This window comes from Vidua chalybeata, chromosome 19 (genome assembly GCF_026979565.1).
Source record: "Vidua chalybeata isolate OUT-0048 chromosome 19, bVidCha1 merged haplotype, whole genome shotgun sequence".
In the NCBI taxonomy this organism is placed as follows: domain Eukaryota; kingdom Metazoa; phylum Chordata; class Aves; order Passeriformes; family Viduidae; genus Vidua; species Vidua chalybeata.
The window spans coordinates 7,033,056-7,056,123 of record NC_071548.1 but is presented as its reverse complement, the minus strand read 5'-3'; the positions used below and the strand labels follow the sequence as shown (position 1 = coordinate 7,056,123).

Sequence of the window (23,068 nt, the reverse complement as noted above, 5' to 3'; positions counted from 1 at the left end):
GGCAGGAGCGTCCCAAAATACAAAGCCTGAGTCACCGGAGCTCACACGGCACAGGCAGCACCTACACTGCCACAAGCTCCAGACACGGAGGTGGGAGCTCATCCCAGCCAGCTCCAGCACCTGGCACGGAGCTGCTCAGCCAGGCTCCCTCAGAACACACAGACTTGCATCCTAAAGCAGCTCCTCGCCCTCCTCCCGGGACCAAGACAAACCAGGCAGGTGCAGGGATCCTCCTTCCTCATCTCCAGGTGTCCACATACAACGGAGGGAGCAGATCCAGAGAATCTGCAGCAGAGCCATTCAGGAAACCCAAGCCAATTCTGCCCCAGTTTGTCACCCAGGAGCCATCACTGGGCAGCCACATCCCTGCCCCAGCCCCACTGCTCATTCCCCAGCAGCACGGGGGGGTGACCAAGCCCTGAGACACCTCCAGAGACTCCCAACCAGTCCCAGATGGAAATGGTGAGGAGAAAACCCCACTGGTGATAACAGGAGGATTTACAGCCAGTCAGCAATAAGTACTCTCTGATTTCCAACAAGTTACACCAAGAAAAGCCAATTTCCAGCAAACAGAGAGTTAAAACAGACAAGCCATGTATGAGTTTATTTCGAAGGACACTCAAGCTCCAGTCTCTGAGTTTCTGTTAAGAGGTTTCAAGCATTACAAAGAGATTTTCCCTTCCCAAGGTTATAAACCAATTAGATAAAGACCAAGTTAATCCCTTATTGTGTCCAAAGAGCCACAAGCAGACACCAAACACAGAGATTAGTCCCTTTAGGCACAGTGTTTGGGCAGCTGGGAGAGCATCCCAGGCACAGAGCCCCCAGCTCCAGCAGGGCTGCCCCGGGGCTGCCAGGACACTGCAGCACCATCCCCCTCCTAAAGCCTCCCCAGGTGACCTCCTCCAGAGTCATCTGAGTTTACCTGGCTTGGAAGGAGAGGAGTTCAGAGCCTCACGCACAGGGAAGCCGGGGAAGTGATGCAGAGCCATTTTTTATGCTGGTTTTTTTTTTTTTTTTTTTTTCCCACCTGATTTTCCCTCATCCTCCGGGCAGAGGCAGCTGGGGGGGCTCAGGCCAGCTGAGGACAGCAGTGTCCCCAGCCCTGAATCCCTCCCAGGCTGAGCACATGGAGCTTCCATGGATCAAAACACCCAGATCCCAGCAGGAGCACCCAGCAACAGACCCTGAACAGCCACAGCCTCACATTTCTGTCTGAGCTGGGCTCAATTCCTCCAGCTTCCACCCAAATCACAGCTTTGGCTGCAGAGCCTCCCCTGGCCAGCCCAGCCCAAATCTCTCATTGTCAAATACCAACCAAAAGCACAAAAACAAAAAAAAAAAAAAAAACCCCAAAAAAAAAAAAAAAAAAACCCCAAAAAATCACCAATAGACCAGGGACTAAAACCACAGACATTCAACAGGAGATTAAAGCCAGCCACTCATCGGGGCAGAAGCCACAGTCCCACACACTGAAGTCCCACACCTCCTCTGTTCTGCCAGGGCCATCCTGGAGGAGCTGCTCCCCACAGAGCCTCATTCAGCACACCTGGGGTGACTCTGCAGTGGGAGTGGTGTCCCCCAGAATTTGAGAGGAGCCAGGGATGACCCTCCCAGCACAGGCCAAAGCAATCAGAAAGCCCAGATGGATTTCCCTGGGGCTCTGCTCCATGAAGGAGCTGTCCCCGTGCCCACACCACCACTCGTGCCTGAATTTGTGACAGGCTTTAGGAGACTGTCCCCATGGCCAGGGAAGTCTTGTGTGGGGCTGGAATGAGGAATGACCTGATCCCTGCTGGCTGTGGCTCTGTCCCCACCCTGCTCCCTCGGGAGGGGACAGGCCGTGGCACGGGAGGCTCTGTGTCTGTGCAGGGAGGGGACACGGCTGTCCCTGTGCCCCTGTCCCTGCCACTGCCAGCACCAGGCACGAGCCCAGTGCTCCCTGTGCCCCTGGCCTGGCAGCAGCCCTCAGGATCTGCTCAGGATCAGAGGAGCAGCTTCCACTGTGTTCTCCCCTGCCAGGCTCTGTCCACCCACGGACAAACCCTGGTGTGCAGCAGCTCTGAGGGCTCCCAGGAGAGGCTCCTGCACAGGCCTGGGCCCTCTCCAGCAGTGCCAGGACCAGCCCCAGCGCTGCCCAGATGGCCCCAGGGGAGCAGGGTTTGTCACTTCCTCCCCTTCCCAGCAGGTTCCAGGAGGGACAGCTCAGACCCCAACACAGCAGAGGCACAACAGGCTGGGTTTTGTCCTCCCCACCCAGAGCAGCTCCAAGACAGAAAAGAACAAAAGTTGTACAATAAATGTATGCAAAATTGAGGTTAAACAGCCCACAGGGGCCTGACCTGATCACCCCTCCCCACCCTCAGGAAAGCTTTCTTCTTCCTCTTCAGGCTGAATCTCACACAGCCACACCAAGATCTCCCAGAGCACCTTCTGCTCCTGCTGCTCTTCAGAACAGTCAGGAAGCCCCTGCCAACCTCAGCCAGGATCCCACACCCTGGGAGAAGCTTTGGTCCTGCAGGCTGGACGAGGGTTGAGGATGATTTGGGCACAGAAGCTCTGGGCTCTGCTCCTCAGGCCGAGCTGGGGCTGGGCCAGATCTCCAGCCTGGGATCTGGACACCTGGAACGTTCTGTGTGTCAGGAATGACCTCCCCATGCTCCTGGGAGGGAGATGGTTCCTCCCATCCTTTCCCCTGAGATGATCCTTCCTCCAGGAAGAGCTGGGCAGCAGGGCTGCTGCTCCAAAAACAGTGGGAAGGGAGGGCTCTGTGCCACAGAGGTGTGGTGGGAGACACAGGCTGGCTCTGCAGTGGCAATGCCTCAGCATCTCTGTAAATCAGCCCCTGCAGCTGCCCAAGGACTCCAGTGAGGTGTTGCACACTTACACGTGAGCCTTTGCCTACACAAAGATTTTACCAGTACTTGAAAAAGAACCCTGAGAAATTCACTGCATGGAGTCTCCCTGAGCAGTGGCTGGTGCTGTCCTGTGGCACACAGCCTGGCACAGCTGTCCCTCAGGGTGGCACTGGGCTCCTGCACCCAGCAGGACTCAGCCTTGGTGCAGGAGAGGACCCAGCGAGGAGAAGCTCTGCACTTTCTTCTGGCACCAGACTAATCCTCCGATCCAGCCTCCTTTTTGCTGCTGGGAACAAAAATGAGAAAGTAGGAAGTCGTTTTAAAAAAAGTAGAAGCCAACAGGCACAAACAACTGGCACTTGGTGAGCTTGGGCTCCTGCACCTCAGGGTCAGATTTAGCCCTGAACTGACAGCCAGTGGCTCACCTTATGTAAGAGTGGGGGACTCTGACCCTCCCCAAGACCTGCAGGCCTAAACCAGCTCCCTGCAGGTATTTCTGATCCCCCTCAGGTCACACCTGTGGGCGTTAGGGCTTTGCTCATGACCAGTGCTGAAAAAAGACCAAATCCCCACGGCCCTGCCCCAGCTCAGGACACGGCGCTGTTGGAGGCAGCGTGTGAGGCAGCGTGGCCACACGGAGCAGAAATCACCTCCTGGAGGCAGCACGTGTCCTGACCTCCCCACTGAGCTCACCTGGTCACCCTGCCTGTACCTTTAATGCCATTACTGCAGCTCATGCCACGAGCAGATCCCCTTTGCCCGCACACCCACCTCTCTGGGCTGGCAGGGACAGCCTCCACTGGAGCACAGGGCTGCTTCCGAAGGTACTCCCTGGACCTGATGTCAGCCTGGAAGCAAGCAGGAAAAGGAGTGAGCATGGGCTGAGCAGCCTGGCCGGTGCCTCTCTGTTATCCCAGTGGGCCCGTCCAGCCTGCTGTCAGCACATCCCAGCAGGAAGAGCGCATGGCTCAGCAAGGCACGAGAGCCTGGGGCAAGGAGAGCACCAACCACATCCCAGGAACTGTTAGGAAGTGTTGCTGGCACTTACTGGGTGTTCTTGCCCCAAACCCTGAGGTGTTTGCTCAGCCCCCTGGAGCTGCATGACACCAGCAGCAGACCCCTGATGCCATCACAAGCACATCCCGGGCTCTTGGGCAACTTTGAGGACTGGCAGTTGATTTTTACAGTCCTTCAAAGTTTTTTCTCTTTTAGAAACTTCTGTGCCATTTCCGAGCAGCCGCTGTGCCCACCTCAAAGGCAGAGTGTCTCTCCCCACCTACAAAGCAGGATGTGACCTTCCCAGCTGGAAAAGCTTCACAGTGTCTGGTGACAAGCTCAGAAATTGGGTTAACACATCCCCGGGGACTGTCCTTGAAGCATGTGCTGCTCTCCACCCTGTGCTGCTCCCCAGGAGCCTCTCCTGCAGCCCCCAGGCCCCTCACCCCGAGCCCTTGCTGGAGGCTGTGCCTGCTGCTGGAACCTGCTCCACAACTGCAGAGCCTCCTGCCAGCTGAGAAGGAGAGAGTTACATAAGGGCTGGTTTGTTTGGGAGATTTTTTTCCCTTCTCTCTATAATTGGACAGTTTCATAACCGAACTGACAAATAACTTTGATCACTCTTCAGGATGAGCGATTACGTGATGGATTTTATAACCAGGGAAGGAGGCTGCTCAATAGTCCCCACGGGCAGAGCAAGGAGCAGGAGGCACAGCTACCAACTATTTTTCCAGGGAAGAAAAACCCCAACCACATTCTGCTGAGAACATCAGCTAGTGCTTGATGAGGTGGCAGTTCCCAGGCAGGGCTCACTCCTAACACTGGAGTCAGCTTAAGGTGGTGATTAACCACAGGCTAATCAATAAGATGGATCACTGTCCAGCAATAATCCTCACAGATTTGGGCTATTTTCAGAGGGGGTGAGTGCTGGCTGTGGAAATGCTGCTTTGCCTGTTGCCTGAGGGGCCAGGGTGGTCCCTGTGCACAGCAGGCCTGGAGGGGGTGCCCCAGAGGGAGCTGGAGTCTCAGGACACCAGAGACTGATGTCCAGTCCCCGAGGAGAGGCTGATGCCTTGTCTCATTCCTCTGAGGGTGAGTGCTCAGTGTTTCACAGAGGGTGACCTGCCCTTCCTGGTGGGCTGGAGCACCCTCAGGCTGTCCCAGAGCCCCCTCCTGAGCCACCCCAAACCCGCTGGGCACCCAGGGGCAGCCGAAGGAAGCAGCAAGTGAGCAGGAGGCTGGGGAGCAGCCAAGCAGGAACCTGACCCAGAAAGAGCAGAGCAGGCTCCCAGGGCAAGCCCTGGCAGCTGGAGAGTGGCACCAGCTCGTGCTTCCCTGCTGGGCACAGGGATCTGGGAATGAGCAGGCTGCAGTGTGGGCAGGGGTCTGACCTCTGCCAGGAGCAAGGGCAGCTCTCAGCAGGGCCTGGGACTGCTCCAGGGCCACTCAGGGTGGGTGCTGTGCTCATTATTCTGGGATGGCAGCTCCTGCCTACCTCAGCTCCTGCCTGGGAGCTCCGTGCAGGACCTCACCAGGGAGCACAGCTCTCCTGGCTGGGCCTGGCCCTGCACGTGGAACAAGGACTGAGTGGGCTGCAAATACTGATTGCAGGTGACAAGGGCAGCTCATCCCCCTGCTTCCTCCAGGAGAGATCTCACTTCTCTCATCTGCACCACAGCCAGTTCCTTGGCAGCACAACCACACTGTGGGCTGAATGCAAATGGAACCCTTCCTGCTCCCTGCCTGGATAATGTGCATTCCTGGGAAGCACCACGTCCCCTAAAGCAGGAGGCCTGAGCTCCCACAGCAGCTGCACTGCACACGCTGCCCTCACACAAACCTCAGGGGCTGGGGGCAGCTGAGCTCTCACAGACCACTCCATCTCCAGGGCTGCCAGAACTTCCAGACCAGGACCTGATGATCCACAGGTCTTTCCTGACACTGGGAAATCTGTAAGCACTTCTCAGGTCTGCAATTTCTGGAGACATACAATGGCAAAAAGGCAACGCCAGCCACCCGTGGCAGGATTCTCCACAGCCTCCTACTTCCTAACTCCAGCTCTGCAGCTGCAGGTGCTCAAGAGCTGAGGCTTTCAGCTCTGCCTGTGCCAAGAGCTGTGGCAGTCACCACACAGAGGAAGCAGAGCAGGGACAAGTCCCATGGAAAGGTTTAAGTGCCCTCATCTCCTGCCATCCCTCCAGAGTAAACACACTCCCCTGCTGGACTTTTCATCTCTCTGTAAGAAAAGTTGTAATAATTCATCCCATCACTCTAAGAAAAAGGTCACAGGGAACTGGAAGAGTCTCCTAACATGAGCAAATCCTGGAGATGGCTGGAAGCGAAATGAGGGTGATGAAAAGCTCCAAGACACCTTTCTGCTTCCAAAGGGAAAGCTTCTCCCTTCCCTTTGAACACGCAGACTGCAGAGCTGGCTCGGAGCTCTGCAGAGGCATCTGTCCCTGGCTGGAGCAGGTTACATAAGGAGCTCCACCAGCCTCCTCCGGTCTGGCAGGTACTGGGGCTGAGATGGGGAACTGCAGCTCTGCTCTGGACACCCCAAGGCTTGCTTTGCTCCAAGGAGTGCAGATTTTGGGGGAGTTTATAAGCAGAGTCTCAGTTCCAGGGAACACTGCAGCTCTGGAGCAGCGCCCAGTGGGGTCACCCAGCACTGCCCCGCGGGCTGCTCAGGTGGGCACACCCCTGGGCCCAACAGCCTGGCACAGCAGCGATGCCAGTGGGCTGTCCCAGGGCAGTGCTAGGGACAGGGACACCCGGGCAGGCCCTGGGGTCACTCCTGGCTCTGGGCTGTGGAGCCACCAACAGCAGAGTGACCTCAGGGAGAAAGGAAGCACTTGCCAGGCCAGAAGTCCCAGAGGCTTTAAGCTTCTCCAGAGCCTTTCCCCAGGTTCTGCTGCGATTTCAGATCGGCCAAGGCTGAGCCTCGGTGGCAGTGAGCTCGGTGATGCAGTGCTGTCACCTGCTGGCTGCTGGCTCCGCGCGGAGTGCGGCAGCGGGAAAGGCCCAGAGGAGCAGCACTGCGGGCTGTGCCGGGCTCCAAGCGCCCGGGAAAACTGCATTCCCAGCTCCTGGGGGTTAACACCAGCGCGGCAGGAGCTGCCTGCACACAGGAAGCAGGGGATCAGTCAGGCTGGGTCTGCAGGCAGGGCTGGGAATGCTGCCGGGCACTGCGTCAGGGGAAGGGGCCCGGAAGGATCAGTGAGCAGCAGCACGGGCTGGGGGAACTGCCCAGCAGGAGGGTGTCCCCAGCAGAGGAGGGGCAAAGCGAGGCTCTGGAGCAGCCCAGGGCTTGGCAAACACTGCAGCTGCCCCCTGCTCCCTCCCCTCGGCGCCGTACCTGCCGGATGGGCTCCGGGACGCGGAAGCGGCAGCAGGCCCTGACCAGGCGCACGGCCGTGCCCAGGCTCACCCGGTGGCCCACGGACACGTACAGGGGCCTGGAGCTGTTGGTGCAGCTCCGCAGCACCTGGGCAGTCAGAAAGGAGAGGTCAGGCACTGAGGAGGCTCGTTTGAACACGCACACAGAGGGGCAGTGGAAGTAGGAGCCAGGCAGAGCCCTTGGGTGGGGTGGTGGCTCTGTGTTTGGAGCTCCCAACCTTCCTGACCATCTTCCCCATCCCAGTGTCTCCCGCAGGGACTGTCTGTCCCCCGTGGCCCTTCCCCAGGCGCCCGAGGCTGCTCTGGGATGCGGGAGCTGTGCCAGCCCAGGCTGACAGCACACACAGGAAGTGTCTCCCAGCTGCCTGTTCCCGCTCTGCTCTGAATCAGCCGCTCCCAGAGCGATCCCAGGAAGCTGCCAGGGAACTGGCACCTCTCCCAGACTGCAGCTCACCATCCAGGCTGCTGGAGCACCTCAGGTGCCACAGCCACGGACGTGAATGCTCCCAGCACTTGAGCTGCCGACTCCCTGCAGCCACCTGGGCTCTCAGGGAGGGGCCAGCAGTGTCACTGGTCACCTGTTCACACCTGCCCTCCTGCACGGGATCACTGAGACAGCCCCACTGTGGAGAGGGACAAGTGGCCAAGTGACAGCTTACCATGCCCAGGACCTTCCCCGAGGTGCCTGTCAGTGGGAATGCCTCTCCTGACCTCTGCAGGGAACGAACCTAGGGATAAACACACACGCGGTCAGCTCACGAGCACGTCATTGTAGGTGGCTGTCCAAATTCCCTTGGGATGTGAAAAAGCAGAAGCAAGTCCCAGCCTGGGCTAACCTGCTCCCTGTGCAGCTCATCCCTGACCAAGCCATCCACGTGCAGGAGGTTCTTGGCCACACCAATGCACGGCAGGTCCGTCAGGACTCCGAGGTGACAGGCTGTGCCAAACCCTGCCAACAAGGAGCCACTGTAGCTGCGGGACACCAGGGAACAGGAATCCAAGGAGCAGGAGAGCAGGGCTCTCCAGGAACAGCCTACCTCTGGGATGGAGCAGGCCATTCCCATCTACCAGAAGCACCTGAAAGAGCCAAAGCAGAAATGTTATTTCCTGGGCACCGAGAGCACTCCAAGGAGCAAGCAGGGATGCTGGCTCTGGGGGAAGGAGAAATCTCTCTTGGCTCCTCAGCTCTCCCTGTAAGGCTCTTCCTGACTGCCTGACGCTGAAGCAGCAGCAGTGTGGGATTGGCAGTGCCCTGCACACACCACGGGCTCCCACTGCCACGGGAGGCCTGGCTGCTCCCAGCTCCACAAGGAAAGGGGATGGATGCTCCAGCACAGCTCTGCCCGCGCCCCTCCCGCCCCAGCGGCTCAGGCGCCGGAGGGAGAACACCTTCCCCAGGACTCTGCAGCCAGCACAGCCCGGCTCCAGACAAGGGAAACAGCACACCTGAGGCTGGAGCTGGGGCTCCTCCTGCTGAAGTCTCTGCACAGCTTCCACCAGGACAGGGACCTCTCGGAAGGCCAAGAACCCGGCCACGTACGGGGCGGTGACGGGCACCATGCGGCAATCCTGGTACAGCACCTGGGCGGGCACAGACAGCACCTGCACGGTCCAGAGCTGCTCCTCTGCCTCCTGCCCTCTGCTCATCCCTTTTAAACCCAGGGACAGGTCAAAGAAACGGCGCAAGGCAGCACAAAACAAAGATTCCTGCCTTGCCCTGCAGGCCACAGCAGGGCTTGAGATTCAGTTCGTTAAAATCCCAGCAGACAGCATCAAACTTTATTTCTTTCTTCTATTTTTACAGTGACAGATAATTTTTATATCATTTTGAAAGCTGGGAAAGAGACCAAAAATCTTTATTAGTTCAAGTAAAATGACTGTGAGAAGTGAGACCCACGGCGGGTTTGGAAAAGCTTTCCTGTGTCACAGCCCATATTATCAGCTGGCTCCCAGCAGGAGCTCACCCACAGCACTGTGCACTGGAGCACTGCAAACACCTCCCTCTGCCCCAGGCACCAGCTCCCGACCAGGCACTGCAGCTCCTCTGGCCCTGGGGGAGTTCCCAGCCATCCCACAAAACTCCTGCAACTGGGAGCTGTTTGCATCACACCTTCCTAAACTTCTGTCTAAATCCTTACAGGCATTTTGTGTGGGGTTTGTTGTTGGGTTGTTTTTTTTTTTTTTGTTTGTTTTTTTAATTTTTTTTTTGGGAACACGCACAGAACCACGGAATGCTTTGGTCGGGAGTGACCTTAAAGCCCGTCCCATTCCACACCCCCTGCCATGGGGCAGGGACACCTTCCACTGTCCCAGGCTGCTCCAAGCCGTGTCCAACCTGGCCTGGGACACTTCCAGGGATCCAGGGGCAGCCAGAGCTGCTCTGGGCCCCTGTGCCAGGGCCTGCCCGCCCTCCCAGGGAAGAATTCCTCCCCACTATCCCGCTCCCGCTGCCCCACGGCCCGGGCCGCCGGTACCTCGAGGGCCGGGTAGCTGAGCACGACCAGGGAGGCGCAGGCACGGCTCTCGTCCCCCTTGATGTAGGATAAATCCACGCCTCCCACTCTCTGCAGCCCGGAGAAGTGCGGCTCCTTCTGCCACTGCTCGGTGTCCTCCTCCAGCACGCTGGCCCTCAGCCGGGCCTGCTCCCTGCGGGACCGCCGCGCTCAGAGCGGGGCCGCTCCCGGGAGCCGCTTCCCGAGCCCCGGCCCGTTCGCCCCGCGGGGAGCCCCCAGACCCCAACCGGGGGACGGAGCACCGGCGGCTCCTGCCGAGGGGGCCCGTGCCGTGTGGGGACGCGGGGCCGGGGAGCCCCGAGCGCGGCCGGGCTCCGCCCGAGCCCCGTTACCGCTCCGAGCCCCGTTACCGCTCCCAGCCCCGTTACCGCTCCGAGCCCCCGTTACCGCTCCCAGCGGCGCCTCCGGGCAGTCCCCGGGCCTGGCCCAGCCCGAGCCCCGTTACCGCTACCAGCCCGAGCCCCGTTACCGCTCCCAGCCCCCGTTACCGCTCCCAGCGGCGCCGCCGGGCGGGGGACGCGGCCATGGCGGCGCCGGGCCCGTCCCGCAGCGCCGCCGTTCCCCGGAAGGCGCGGCCGGGCGCGGAGGTTCCGGGCCGGCGGCACCGATCCCGACACCGATCCCGGCACCGATCCCGACACCGATCCCGGCAGCGGGCGCGGAAGGAGCCGGGAGCAGCCGCGGAAGCTGAACGAGTTTATTGAGAAAGGGATGGGGAGAACCCGGCCCGGGACAAGGCGGGGCGGGCTGAAGGCAGCGAAGCAGCCGCGGCGCTCAGGGCTCCCCGTGCGGGCCCCGCCGCAGCCGGAGGCGCTGGGCAGGAGCCGGTTCTGCAGCCAGTGCAGAAAGGCAGCCTGCAAAACATCAACCCAGCACGAGGGCACCATGGTTTGTAAAAAAAGTCCTTCATATTCCTCCAGTGGCTCTGGAGCTGTGGCGATCCAGGGGTCACAGAGTTGCTGGGCCTACTTCACCCTCCACCTCCTCCACGGCCGCCTCTCCTCTTCACATCAGGTGTAAAAACAACAACTCCAAACCCAAAGAACAACCAACAAGCCCCAAACAAATGCCCAGTGTTGCAGAAGCCCTGACAGGGTGTTGTGGCAGCCCCTGGCAGGGTTCTGTCCTAGTTCTCCCTGTGCTGCCGCTTGAAGACAGCAGCTGCTTTCCAGGTACCAGTGACATGAGACAGAAAAATCTCATCTGGGAACGTGTCTTCCAGCTCTGGAGCTAATTCGGAGTCTTTGGCATAAAGGTAAGGCAAGAGTGATTCCTTCAGCCTAGAAGACAGAGCAGAATGGCATTAGCAAACCCCAAGTGCCACTATAGGAGTGCACTTCACCACCCAAAACACTCAATAGCCACAACTGAACGGGGTGTGTGTAGTGAGAAGGGTTAAAGTGCCAGGTGGGGGCACAGAGCCCAGCCAGGGGAGGCTGCAGGGCAGAGCTGAGCTCTGGGGCTGAGCTGTGCCTCTGCAGAGCTGTGTGCCTCTCCCTGAAGGCTGGCCTTGATCATCATGGACTCTTTGTCCAACCTCAATGAGTTTGTGACTCTGTTATTATTTTATCCAAGTGCCTGCAGAAGTGCTGGCGTTTGTGCCCTGGGCAGCAGCTCCTGGAGTGCCCCAGCAGTGTCCCCAGGAGAGCCTGTGTGAGATGGAAGTGACGCCTGCCAGAACTGGGTGTGGATATTGCTAATGCTGCTGCCTGGGCGTGTCCCCCAGGACATGCATGTGCCAAGGGAGCGTTCCCACTGTGTGCGTGCTCAGAGGCAGAGAAGCTTCAGTTAACAACAACTGTGGTGGCTTTGGGTGTGCAGCTCCTACCTCCACGTGGGTTTGAATTCCTCCACAGCTTGGGCACGTCTCAGCCTCAGGATGATCATTTCATGGAGCTCCTGCAGGAAGGTTTCCAGCCTGGAGTGGACAAGGAAGGTGTCCAGGAGCTTGGCAAGCTCTGGGGTGAGCTCTTCTTTGTAGACTGGACTGACGTCTGCAAAAGGATCCTAAAAATGCAGCGAGGGGAGAAAAAACCCAAACCCAGATTTGAGCAGCTGCAGGCAGAGCAGGGCAGGGCAGGGCAGGGCAGGGCAGAGGAGGTCACACAGAGGTGCTGGGGGTGCCATACCCTGCCGAGGCGCAGCAGCTGCTCCGATTTGTGGGCATGCAGGAGCTGCCACAGGGCCATGCTGTGCCTGAGCTGGCACCGTCTGAGGGCCTGCAAGAGAAGGACATCTGTGGATGTCAGGGATGTCCTTGGAGCCTGTCCTGCCCAGAGAGAGCTCAGCACAGAGCTCATCCAGCCCCTTGGCCTGGGTGGAGCCCATCTGCCCTCTCACCCATCCCCAGCTGCCCTCAATAATCCAGTTTTTGATACCATGACAGGCAGTGGGAAAGTGAGAGGGCTCTGTCACACGGGCTGGATTTAGCATAAACCAGGGCAGATTTTACCCCACGAGAATCTGAGCTTTGCCCTCAGGACTCACCTGCAGCACTTGAGGGTTTGTCTGATCCCCCATCTGCAGAACTTGCTCAATGTACTCAGTCAGCAGCATGTCAGCGTCCTCACCAGCCATGGCCAGGAAGCCCAGGGTGATCTCAGTGAGGGACAGAGCATCACACACATCACTGTAGGACTGCAGCTCCCCACTGATCATGTTCATCACAGAACTGGGCAGAGCACTCTGAAAAGCACAAAGTCACAGTTAATATTGTTTCAAGAGCCATTCTTATTTCTCTTCAAATTGCTCAAGTCAAGGAAGACAACAGGGCCCCGGAGTTAGGAAACTGAAATGCTGAACTATCTCCCTTCTCTTTGTAAATCCTGACTGACAGCACAAGGCCAGACTGCACGTACCCAAGGCATGCTGAGAAATCAGCAGGCAAGCCTTTGGATGGACAAGGCAAGGCACAGAAAACCCTTGGAAAAGCAGGGATTTCATGCTTGCCCTGCTTCCTGCAGTGCAGAAGCCCACCTGCTCCAGCTTGTTCCTGACACCATCGAACAGCTGCTCGTAGTTCCGGTCGTGTCTGAACACCAGGGTGGGGATTCCCTGTCAGGAGAGAAACCCATGGATGTGAAGCTCTGGAATGCTGCTCCCAGTGCCCTCCTGGCTGCACAGCCCCTGCCCCTCCTACCGTCAGCGTGATGAGTGGCTTCCCCTGCAGGAACTTGCTGATCACTTGCTGCTGGATCCTCTCCAGATCAAAGTCCTGCAAGGTCTCCCCTCCCTTCTCCATGCTGTACTGGCAGTTGGACAGGATCAGAGGGATCAGGTCCCTCTCCACCTCGTAACTGATCAGGTGCAGGTCGGCCACTTCCGAGGGGCTGACCACGTACCTGCAGGGAGCAAAGGGCCCGTGTTCAGAGGGAGAGGCCTCTGTGGAGCAGGGAAAGCTGCCTGAGAGGGAGCAGGGAATGCAGCAGAGCCCAAGGAGCGGGGCAGCAGCACACCTGTCATCCTCCTTGGTGTGCCTGTTGACGGAGTGCACCAAGTGGTTGTGCAGCCCGATGAGGTAACTGGCCAGCGCCGTGGAGCACAGCCCCAGCCCCTGCCGCCGCGGCAGCAGCACCTCCAGCCTGCTGTCCAGGCTCAGCTCGGCATCGCAGTAGCCTTTAGGCAGCTTGATTTCCCCTGAAATACAGACAGCAGTGTTTGAGGAGGCCCAGAGCCAGCCCAGGCTGAGCCAGGGCAGGAGGAGGTACCTGAGAGGAGCCTGAGAAAAGCCACGCGCTCGGCGTTAGGGACAAGCACAGAAGGGAACAAGTTCAGGTGAGACTACTACAACAGAGGAAAAAAACCCTCCCCTTGTACCTAGATTCTTAAAATTCAATAGCCAAGCTCAGTTTTGAGGATATGCCTCAGAATCAGTGATGGGAACTGAAATCAGAATGAGGAGCAGTGGAGGAGCAAGGCTGGGAAAGAAGCTGCTCACCATTGGTGTCCAGGGAGCTCCTCAGCTTGTTCCAGACAGACAGAAACACATTCACTCTCTTCTCTAACAGGTCCCTCATCACATCTGAGAAACAACAAAAAGGTAAATCCATGAAACACCTTTTCCTGGTGAAACTCTCCAATACAGGGATCTTCAAAGCACACAACTGAACTCTAGGAAATGTTCCAATTCCTCCAAAGACTAAACGCACACCAAACTCCTTTCTAAAGGTATCAAATGGAGTCATTTGATCAGTTTGCTGTTTTTCCATTATTGCCTGCTCCTGCATGACCATGATGTACTTTTCCATAAGTACTTAAAAACATCAGTAATTGCACTTAAATACAATTAGAGGAGTTGCCACAAACTTCACAAAAGCAAGGGAAGAACGTTCATTTCACTCTTGAGGCAAGCCCTGCTCTAGGGCTGAGCTTAAAATGCCAACAGAACCACTGCACAGAGCTCCCACCTCCCATAAAAAAATCTCTTGTGCTTAATTCCCTTTAAAGCCATCTGGTAACTTTTCCAACCCTATCCAAGTCTCCAGTTCATCTGGGTGAGAGTTAAAAGGAAAAGGTGAGTTTTCCCCCTTCACTTTCAATTGGACAATCCAGCACTTTCTTTTTCATTAATTACAGTTTTGGCAGAGTCTCCTCACCTGAGTGGGGTTCCCTGAGGAATTCCCTGATGGAGCAGTGTTTGATCTCTGCTGTGTTCTGGAATTGCCTCACCAAATCTCTCTGCAGAGCCAGAATCTCTGGTAGGAATTTCACCAGCCTCAGCTCACTTTCCTGGAAGAGGAATGGGCACCTGTGGGTAAGGCTGCACTTGGACAAACCAGTTGGGAATACTGTCATGGAATTATTTCTTAAATGTTTAAAAGACAGCAATATCTTCCTTGTTCATTCTCTAGATCACAGCAAGTACTGGGATAACCCAAACGTGGTTTAGTCCTGGGCAATCCCAGGCTCTCACCCCTGTGCCACCCCCACCTTCTGCAGGAAGGTCCAGAGGAGAGGGACGGTGTCCTTGGCATTCTTCTGCTGCACAACGTGGCCCAGGTTCTCCACAGAGACCCTCCTGCGGCAGCTCCACATCTTGGAGTGGTGGACGTGGCTGTCCCCTGGCAGCTGGGACAGGAATGCAGCTGGGTCCCCATACACTATTTTCACTATGGGGTTGGAGGAGATTCTCTCATCCTCTTGTATCTGTCGGTTTAACTTCAGGAGCTTTTTATCCAAATCCTGCATTAAAAGTATAATAAATTATTGGATATTGTGAAATACCTTCAGCTGAGCTAAGCCATTTCTGCTTTTCCAGCTATACAAATTCATCCCAGAACAACTCCAATCTCAGGCTCCCATTTCCCCAGGCAGGCTAATCCTTAGCCTGCAGCTGTGCCATGGATGGGCTGGCTTTAGGAATAGCCAGGTGAAAAGTGTAGCACAGATATTACAGATTTCCAGTGGATTTTGCTGCTCAGCTACTGACTCTGTATAGCAGATTTCTCACCTCCAATTCAGGAACAATGATTGTGTTTGCAACAATTTCTTCCCATTTGTTTCTCATCCTCTTAGTGGAGAGAAAATCATCAAAGTGCACCAGCCCTGCAACAGGAATAGTTCACCTCTTACATCTGCAATATTTCAGTGAAAAGAAAGCACAGATTCACAGGTGCCAGAAGTTAACTGAGTATCTTGGTCCAGCTGGAGAGTGACACCCAAACACCACAGAGTGATCCAGGTTTCCAGGAGCTTCATGTGAATGATGGGGACATTTATACAACTCCTTCATAACCCCAGAAATATTGAACAGGCTGTCCTAGGTCAGACCATGTCCAATGACACACTGAAGCTTGGAATACTGACTGGTGCTGTCCCACACTCCAAATGTGGGCTATTTACACATAAATGCCTCCGTGCCACAGTGACTCCAGACCCCACCATGAACCCCACTGTGCCACCCCTCTTTTCCCAAACAGCTTCTGGGAGTCACTGAGAGGCAGCACAGAACAGGGATTGCACTCAGCACGAGCTGTGTGCTGGGAGAACAGCCCTGCTCGGGAGCTGCAAGCTCTGCCCATCTGTCATGACATTGTTTTGTCAATAATTCATTTTCAGAGTTACTGACTGCACCAAACCTTGCAAACCCCATGTACTCGACTGAAAGAAGCAAACAGCCAAAGATGCTTCCCTCCCTACAGTAAGAAACAAGCTTCAAACTCTCTAGTTTCCTCTTCAGCTCAGCTGCTGATGTTTAGGGGTGAAGGGGTTTATCAGCAAGGTGGCTGCATGGCCACAGCCCTTCAAACACAGCCCTAGGTGTGAAAGGGCAGGTGGCTTTTCTTACACTGGCCTGGCTGCTGCTGGGGGGCCTGCAGGAGGCTGCTCAGCACCAGGTGCAGGATGTTGATAATGTCATCCACACTCTTCCCCAAAATCCTGGTGAGCTGTGCCAAGTCTTCCTGAATGTGCTGCTGCAGGAAGCTCACCACGTCGTCCACTGTTGGCTTGATCATGCTTCCCAGGGACTGAAGGCAACAAAGGCAAGAGTTGAGCACAGCCAAAAACACCCAGGGAAGCACAAAGCACACACAGCTCAGTCCTGCCAGGCATCCCCACCTGTGGGATTCCTGCTACCTGTGCCCATCAAGGCAGGGCTGGGTGGCTGTGCCTGCATGGAAGTGCAGGAATTAACCAAACGAGGAGGGAGGGAATTTGGGTCTTGCATCCCGACAGACTGCCTTGGTCACTTGGCAATGTGATGAAAAGGACCAGCAGCATACAAAGGTCCCCCTACACTTTGTGTGACCGCTTGGAAACATTTTTGGAAGATACCTGAGGGTCTCTGGAGGCTCCCAGGAGCATGGACAGGTGAGTGAGCAAACGGAGCAGCACAAAGACCACGGGGGACACGCCCCTGTCAGACATTCCCAGTGTCCTCCTGTGCTCAACGTCTCCAAGGACGTGGCCAGTCTGAGTTCTGTCTTCACGAATCCTGTAGGAAAGTGCATATATGGTTTTTTTTCTCCTAGACAAAAACCACACAAGACATCTCTGATACCCAGCAATGCCTTTTTAACCCGTAATGTCTTTGAATGCCCTAAAAGCTGCCAATTCAAAGTGCCACAGGAGAGTGAAGGCTTCCAGTCAGTTTTGTGCACAGAAAAGCAAATTTCTTTGGTTTTGCTGCCTGATTACTCCTGCTTGGACATTCCCTCCTTACACCTTCCAGAGAGCAGCATGAAGTGGTTGGTGCCTCTGGCCTTGGAAGGCACCACAGGCAAGTCCTACATCATTTAGCACTGCAAAGGCACTGAAGCAAAGCCCACCTGGATGCTTGGAAGCCCTGCACGGCTTGGTGGTCGATGCCTCCAATGAGGACATGGCAGTCGGGACAGCGGCTCATTTCCATGGGGAGCCCACACTGGGAAAAGCAACAGGAGAACACTGAATTCCAGAGCAACAGCTTCTCCAGCAGAGAAAGGGAATGAAACAAAAATCCAACGTCTAAGTGGTTAATTCAAACCCTGCTAAAAACTGGGCCTCTGCCTGATGTTTCCCAATCTATGGTATAAATGCTAAATTCTAAATTTTACATGACAATGATAAAGTGATCAATAATATCGGGCTTAGAAGTGGAACTCTGTGCATCAGAACATTCAAACCAGTAAATAAAATAAACCAGTTTATTGTTGAAAACTTTGTCTGCTTAAATCCCCACCAGTCCCAAATTCTTACCTCTCCCACAGTGCAGAAGTGGCCATTGGGACATTCTGGGAAGAGAGAAACAAATAGGACAGTATTCTAAGACAGATTTATACAGCCCCTGTTATTCCCTTTCATTGGTACCATCATCCTGGAGCAAGAAATATGCTGAAGATCTAATCAAAAGTCCTGACTATCCCAAAGCCCCAAGGACTGACAGGCCCACACAGGAAGCCAAGGCATTTTTCAGTGCTGCTTTGCCTTGAGAAACAAGGAATCAAAGCCTGACAGATTCTGCTGCTGAGGGCAGGAATGCTCTCACCCCCCATTCCCTGCTGCAGAAAGGTCCAGCTGAGGGAAGCAGAGACAAAGCTGGCCAGGAATGTGGAAGAATTCTCCTTTCACAGCCTGTTTGTGTTGCCTTTGTGCCCCCTCATGCTCTGTGAACAGCTGCAGACTGAAGACTAAACAGCATTGGATGTCCTTTGGTGCATCACCCACACAAACTGTCTACAAATCTGGATTTACCACGGATAACTTGTACTGAGGAGTGTGTTTGTTCTCACTTTTGGAACAGTTTCATTCTCCAGACCCAAGGAATTCCTTCCCCAGGCAGCCAGCAGCACTCACCATACCACTGCAGACCACGCATTTCCTTCCAGGTCCTCGCCTGAGCCATGATGTCCTCGGGCATCGTGGGCAGAAACGAGTGCTGAGGAGGGAAAGGGGAGAAGAGTCACAAAAGGATCTGTGAATCAGCTCTGTCCTGTAGCAGTCACTCACTGGCTCTCTGTTCACACTGGGGAACAAGGGACATCTGAGAGCAGAGGTCAGGCAGGTGACACAGATGCAGATTTTCAAATTCACCTTTGAAAACCCACTCTTAGAACTGGCAATATTGTTAAGACTTGCATGTGCACTCTGCAGACATCCTGCAGTGCATTGCTGATTCACCCTGGTGAGTACCAGCGTGCTCCCTTACACCTTGGGTAGCCAGGGGTAGCAGAGCAGCAGCTCCCTCCCCCCGAGTGAGGGGCCAGAGCTCTCTGAGCAGGCAGGTCAGCACAGTGAGAGCTGCCAGCTGCTCTCAGCCTTGCTCACCCAAATGTCAGCAAAGGTATTTGCTTCACACTGCTCAGCACGGAGAGTTGCCTTGAAAAAATACCAGGCCAGAGCTTGGTGTTGTGCTAATTAACCCAAGCACTGAAATAATCCCCGCCTCAGTGTTTCACAGCTCATCTAGTGAGTCAGAGAATTGCTGTTGAGAAAGAGGATCCAGCAGACACAGGCAAGAACCAGGGAGGTGCTGAAGTGCACGTGAGCTCCGTGCCCTTACCTGCATGCTGTGTGGCTGGAAGGCCAGGTTCCTGAGGGGCTGCAGGACAGGGCTGTGCCCACAGAGCAGCACAGCAGCCACGTGCACAGCCATCTCCACCAGGGCTCCCTGCTGGCCGTGGCCCTGCGGCTCCACGGCCAGCCCGGGCAGGGCGTTCCTCACCAGGGCAACTGCAAGGTCCTGCAGCTCGGGGGAATTCAGCACTTGGCAGCTCTGGATGAACTCAGTCATCACCTCTGTTTGCTGAAAGCACAGATTGGAAAGAGCTAAAGCCATCAGGATACTGCCCCCACCCAAGTGAAGAGCACTGGCAGCTGCTTCCCACACTGGGTTAACCTGCTCTGAAAGCCTCCCCTGCCTGCTCACTTGGGCCAATCACCCTGGCTGGGGCACAGGAGCAAAAGCTCCTCCACCACTGATTTAGATGCCCTTCACCCTTACCCACAAAGCAGGTGTGTCACAGGCTGCCAAAGGGGAGCGTCCTACCTTCTGCTTGGGACGAAGGCTCGGATCCCCGTACAGGGCAGTGACCTCTCGGAAGATGGCCAGGAGCAGGTGGGCAGATTCCAGAGCTGGGGGGCTCCTGGAGGCCTGGGGAAGAACCAAGGATGTGGGAAGGGACAGGCCAGAGCTGCCCCAGCTACAGTGATGGGATGTGCAGGTGGGAAAGTAAAGAAATCCCCAGTGACCTCCCAGCAAAGGCCGCCAGGTGCTGGGAACAGCCACTGCCCACAGGGACACAGCAGAGCTGGGGCCATGCACGCCCAGCAGGGGTCTGGGGGAGGACTGGGCTGTACCTGCTGGGCCTCGAGCAGCCCCTGGGCCGTGCCCTCCATCATGGCTTGTCCCACGGCGTCGCGCAGGGCTCGGTAGCGCTCCCCACACACCAGGTACCGGTCGATGTGGTTGGACTGGCTGTGCTGGACCTGCCAAGGGAACAGCCATGCACAGCACTGGGGACAGCCACCCAGCTGGAGGAGGCAGAATCTCCTCTTCCTCCCGAGCACTGGGGCATTTCTGGCTCTCCAGAGCAGCGGCAGCAGCCACGGTGCTGCCAGGAGAGGCTCCATTCACCAGAGAGCCAGGACAAGCCACCTCCAAACCACTGCCACTCTGGCCCATCCCCCAGGAGCCACGCAGCACTAGGAACACCTCAAAGCAGCACAAAGTGAAGGCAAAGAGGGGACCAGAACCATCACCAGGAGATGCCTCTTGTCTACCTGTTGCAGAATTTCTTCTGGGAACACCCAGCTGAACCGTGGCTCTGTGACCAAGTTCTGAGCAAACTCCATCCCGTGCTGGCTGGCAATCCTCCTGACCAGGTACACACGGTGCCAGTCGTTCCTGGCGAGGCTGCAGAACTTCTCCACCTTCTTCAGGTAACGCTGCATCTCCTCCATCTTCTCTGGCTCTGCAGGGCAAAAAAGAGGTTAAAACAAACAGGCAAAAGCACATCCCACCTTGTAAAACTTTTGCCCCAGCTGTAGCACCGAGTCCCTTTATTGGTACTGTGTTATTACACAGAAGAATTTCAGAGCCCTCCCTTGGGTGTTGTCTGGAGCATCTCCTCAGCCAGATTTCAGACAATGATTCATTTATCTGACAGGGAAGATATAAACTCATCAATATAAACTCTTAATCCCTTCTAGCTGTGCAGAGCTGTCATTCATATAAAACAATAACCCTTACAGTAGTCCCGGGTCTCAAGCAGCATTTATGCTTTAAAGTTCAATTTAGTGGGCTCTAAATAAATCTCATGGTTAGCATCAGGAGAATAAAATAAATCTCCTTCCACAGGTGCTAACTGCCATGTAGCTACACTGGGGTCACCAGCACAGCCTTGCTACCAGTTACAGAGCACTTGTAACACCTGGTACAGGGGACAGACACTGACTGACGCCCCCCAAGGAAAAACAGGGTTGCTGCTCTCCTCCTTGGCCATGCACCAGAACAGGTCCTAGCAGAGCACAGGGCACTGACAGTGTCCAGCCCACCTGCCCTGCATCCAGCAGAACAGTCAGACTCACGTGTGTGCTGCTGCAAGTGGAAGATGAGCTCTGCAGCCCTGCTCAGGCACAGGCGCACCTCGGCCACGGCCTGCAGGTACTCCACAGAGGCTTCCTGGGGAGCCTCTCTGCTGCTGGCTGGGAGGTAGTTCTCTGGAAAGGCTCTGTCCTCAGGCAGGCTGTTTCCATGCCCATATCCCAGGCTGTCCTCTGACTTTTCACACATGGAATCCTAGAGAGAGGCCAGAGCACTGGTGAGTGGCAGAGCCACCTCACCCAGCCACCCCATGGCACCCACCCTGCCACGAGCACAGCAAACCACCCCTGAGCCTCCAAACCACCCCTGAGCCTCCAAACCATCCTTGAGCCTCCAGCCCACCCTGCCACGAGCACAGCAAACCATCCCTGAGCCTCCAAACCATCCCTGAGCCTCCAGCCCACCCTGCCACGAGCACAGCAAACCATCCCTGAGCCTCCAAACCATCCCTGAGCCTCCAGCCCACCCTGCCACGAGCACAGCAAACCATCCCTGAGCCTCCAAACCACCCCTGAGCCTCCAAACCACCCCTGAGCCTCCAAACCACCCTGCCACGAGCACAGCAAACCACCCCTGAGCCTCCAAACCTTCCCTGAGCCTCCAAACCTTCCCTGAGCCTCCAAACCTTCCCTGCGCCCTCCACCCCACTGCCACTGCCCCCTCACCATAAACCTCTGCCAAACACCATTTTTAGGACGTGCCCCAGCTGTCCCACACTCCCCAAGCTTGGAGCTGAGCAAGAGCCATGAGCAGTGTGTGAATAACACACATTCCATGTTCCAAGATCTACCTGTCTGTCCCTTAGCAAGAACATGAATGGTGATTTTAACTACAAAGTCACCTAAAAAAAAAACTGTAAGTAATAAAACCTCTCCCCTGCTGTCACATTTGTTTCAAGTTGTCTTAAGTGTTGAAAGTTATGCAAGGGGAGGAAAGGGAACAATCCAAAAGGCATAATAATTTAAGTTCTGCACAGTAATTTAAGGGTCTGTGGTGACAAGAAGGCAGTTCAGCAGTGGGCTGCTGCCCTGTTTGCTGCACTCCTGTGCTGGAGTTTGAGGTTTAACACCCAGACACTTGTCCAAGGGAAAGAATTTATGTAACACTGCAAAGACACACAAGCCTTTCCTTGAAAAGCAAGGCTCATTCCATGCAAGTTCTGACCAGGTGTGTGGCAGCAGCTCTCTGGCCACAGAGAGGGGCACAGCTTTCCCAGGCATGGTGCTGGGGAAGGCTGTGAGAAGATCAGAGAAAAGAATGATAAGCACTTCTTATCTTCACTTGTTGCACCTGTTGTTGTGAACATGTGGAATGTGTTATGGAGATTTGTTTACCAAAGGGTGGTTTCTTTAATTAGCCAATGGTGATGGTGTTTTAATTAAAGGACCAATTAGGTCCACCTGTATTGTAACTGTCTATAAAAGCAATGGTTTTCTTAATAAGTATAGGATTATTTTTCTTATTTTCTTAATAAGTAGACTTCTTTTCTTAATAAGTATAGGACAATAAAGTGATTGATCAGCCTTCTGGAATCATGGAGTCAATGCTAATTATTACCCAGCTGGGGGCCTGCAACAGCACAGGTGATTTGATATCAACTCCTTTTGGGCTTTCTAGCTAGAAAAATAGTTACATACACAAGAAACACACCTAGAACTGCAGAAGAATTTCTGTTCTTGGCTTCAAGAGTTTCATGGCCCAGCTCTTACCTCCAAGCAGTTGACAAAAAGCAAGTAGAGCTCCTTTTTGTCATTTTTCTCTAGGAGCTCGTTGTGCTCCACCTGGGACAGGTAACGCTGCACATCATCTTTCACCTCATTGAAGCTACAGAAGAGAGAGACACCCCTGACACAGCTGCCATGCTGACAGGACTGCCCCTGCTCTAAATCACAGCACAGCTCCCAGAGCTGGCTGTGGGACAGGTGGGGTCCCTCTGGATCCAGCTGCAAGATGGAGAAGCCCTTGTGCCACTTTTTGCAGGTGACATTTGGCAATGAGCCAGGCTTTGATCATCAGCAGTGCTCAGTGAGCACTTCCAGGGCAAAAGGCATCTGGTGCAGGAGGTGGTCACACCTGAGAAGGGGCCCTGCTGCAAAGGGAGGCTGGGTGGGCTGTGGGAATGGGGAGGTGTGTGGAGCAGACACAGGATCAGTCCTGATTAAATATCCGTGAGCGAGGAGTTTTGCTTTGCTGACCTAGATCACAGCAACTACTCAGGCACCTTGCAGCAGGCAGGCATCCACCCTCAGCACAGGGTTAGTGAGGGACAGCCAGGTAAACCT

At 55.5% G+C, this 23,068-nt stretch overlaps 2 protein-coding genes across 3 annotated transcripts in view; both read right to left on the bottom strand.

Annotated features, from left to right (window-relative positions):
• Window positions 1-572: 572 nt before the first annotated feature.
• Window positions 573-10,374, bottom strand: ENDOV (endonuclease V). Of its 2 annotated transcripts, none has more exons than XM_053960641.1 (9): window positions 10,252-10,374; window positions 9,725-9,896; window positions 8,697-8,831; window positions 8,288-8,327; window positions 8,087-8,199; window positions 7,910-7,978; window positions 7,210-7,338; window positions 3,630-3,706; window positions 573-3,144 (listed from the first exon to the last, which is right to left on the bottom strand). In XM_053960641.1, exons 1-9 carry the CDS (start codon window positions 10,287-10,289, stop codon window positions 3,114-3,116), a joined length of 804 nt encoding a protein of 267 aa, XP_053816616.1. In that variant the 5' UTR covers window positions 10,290-10,374; the 3' UTR covers window positions 573-3,113. The 2 variants fall into 2 exon arrangements, with proteins under 2 accessions (XP_053816616.1, XP_053816618.1); XM_053960643.1 differs by having other exon boundaries at window positions 573-3,141.
• A 72-nt stretch (window positions 10,375-10,446) lies between these two features.
• The window catches only part of RNF213 (ring finger protein 213), a 43,067-nt gene continuing 30,445 nt past the window's right edge, over window positions 10,447-23,068 (bottom strand). The window contains exons 44-65 of the mRNA XM_053960640.1: window positions 22,496-22,610; window positions 20,771-20,981; window positions 19,964-20,154; window positions 19,541-19,669; window positions 19,230-19,334; window positions 18,744-18,986; window positions 18,038-18,119; window positions 17,441-17,475; window positions 17,032-17,126; window positions 16,538-16,697; window positions 16,050-16,230; window positions 15,213-15,307; window positions 14,693-14,944; window positions 14,359-14,491; window positions 13,701-13,784; window positions 13,219-13,399; window positions 12,903-13,104; window positions 12,740-12,817; window positions 12,251-12,448; window positions 11,893-11,982; window positions 11,592-11,770; window positions 10,447-11,043 (exon numbers count right to left, since the gene is read on the bottom strand). Of these exons, the coding sequence (XP_053816615.1) occupies window positions 10,890-11,043; window positions 11,592-11,770; window positions 11,893-11,982; window positions 12,251-12,448; window positions 12,740-12,817; window positions 12,903-13,104; window positions 13,219-13,399; window positions 13,701-13,784; window positions 14,359-14,491; window positions 14,693-14,944; window positions 15,213-15,307; window positions 16,050-16,230; window positions 16,538-16,697; window positions 17,032-17,126; window positions 17,441-17,475; window positions 18,038-18,119; window positions 18,744-18,986; window positions 19,230-19,334; window positions 19,541-19,669; window positions 19,964-20,154; window positions 20,771-20,981; window positions 22,496-22,610 (3,193 nt within the window). The 3' untranslated portion in view covers window positions 10,447-10,889. The remainder of the gene's footprint in view (window positions 11,044-11,591; window positions 11,771-11,892; window positions 11,983-12,250; window positions 12,449-12,739; window positions 12,818-12,902; window positions 13,105-13,218; window positions 13,400-13,700; window positions 13,785-14,358; window positions 14,492-14,692; window positions 14,945-15,212; window positions 15,308-16,049; window positions 16,231-16,537; window positions 16,698-17,031; window positions 17,127-17,440; window positions 17,476-18,037; window positions 18,120-18,743; window positions 18,987-19,229; window positions 19,335-19,540; window positions 19,670-19,963; window positions 20,155-20,770; window positions 20,982-22,495; window positions 22,611-23,068) is intronic.

Excerpts from the sequence above, each read along its gene's own strand:
- ENDOV (XM_053960641.1), bottom strand. The coding sequence starts at position 10,289 with ATGGCCGCGTCCCCCGCCCGGCGGCGCCGCTGGGAGCG. Across the intron at positions 7,979-8,086 it reads ATGAGCTGCACAGGGAGCAG|GTTCGTTCCCTGCAGAGGTC; the intron begins GTTAGCCCAGGC and ends GTTTATCCCTAG. Across the intron at positions 3,707-7,209 it reads TCCCGGAGCCCATCCGGCAG|GCTGACATCAGGTCCAGGGA; the intron begins GTACGGCGCCGA and ends GCTTGCTTCCAG.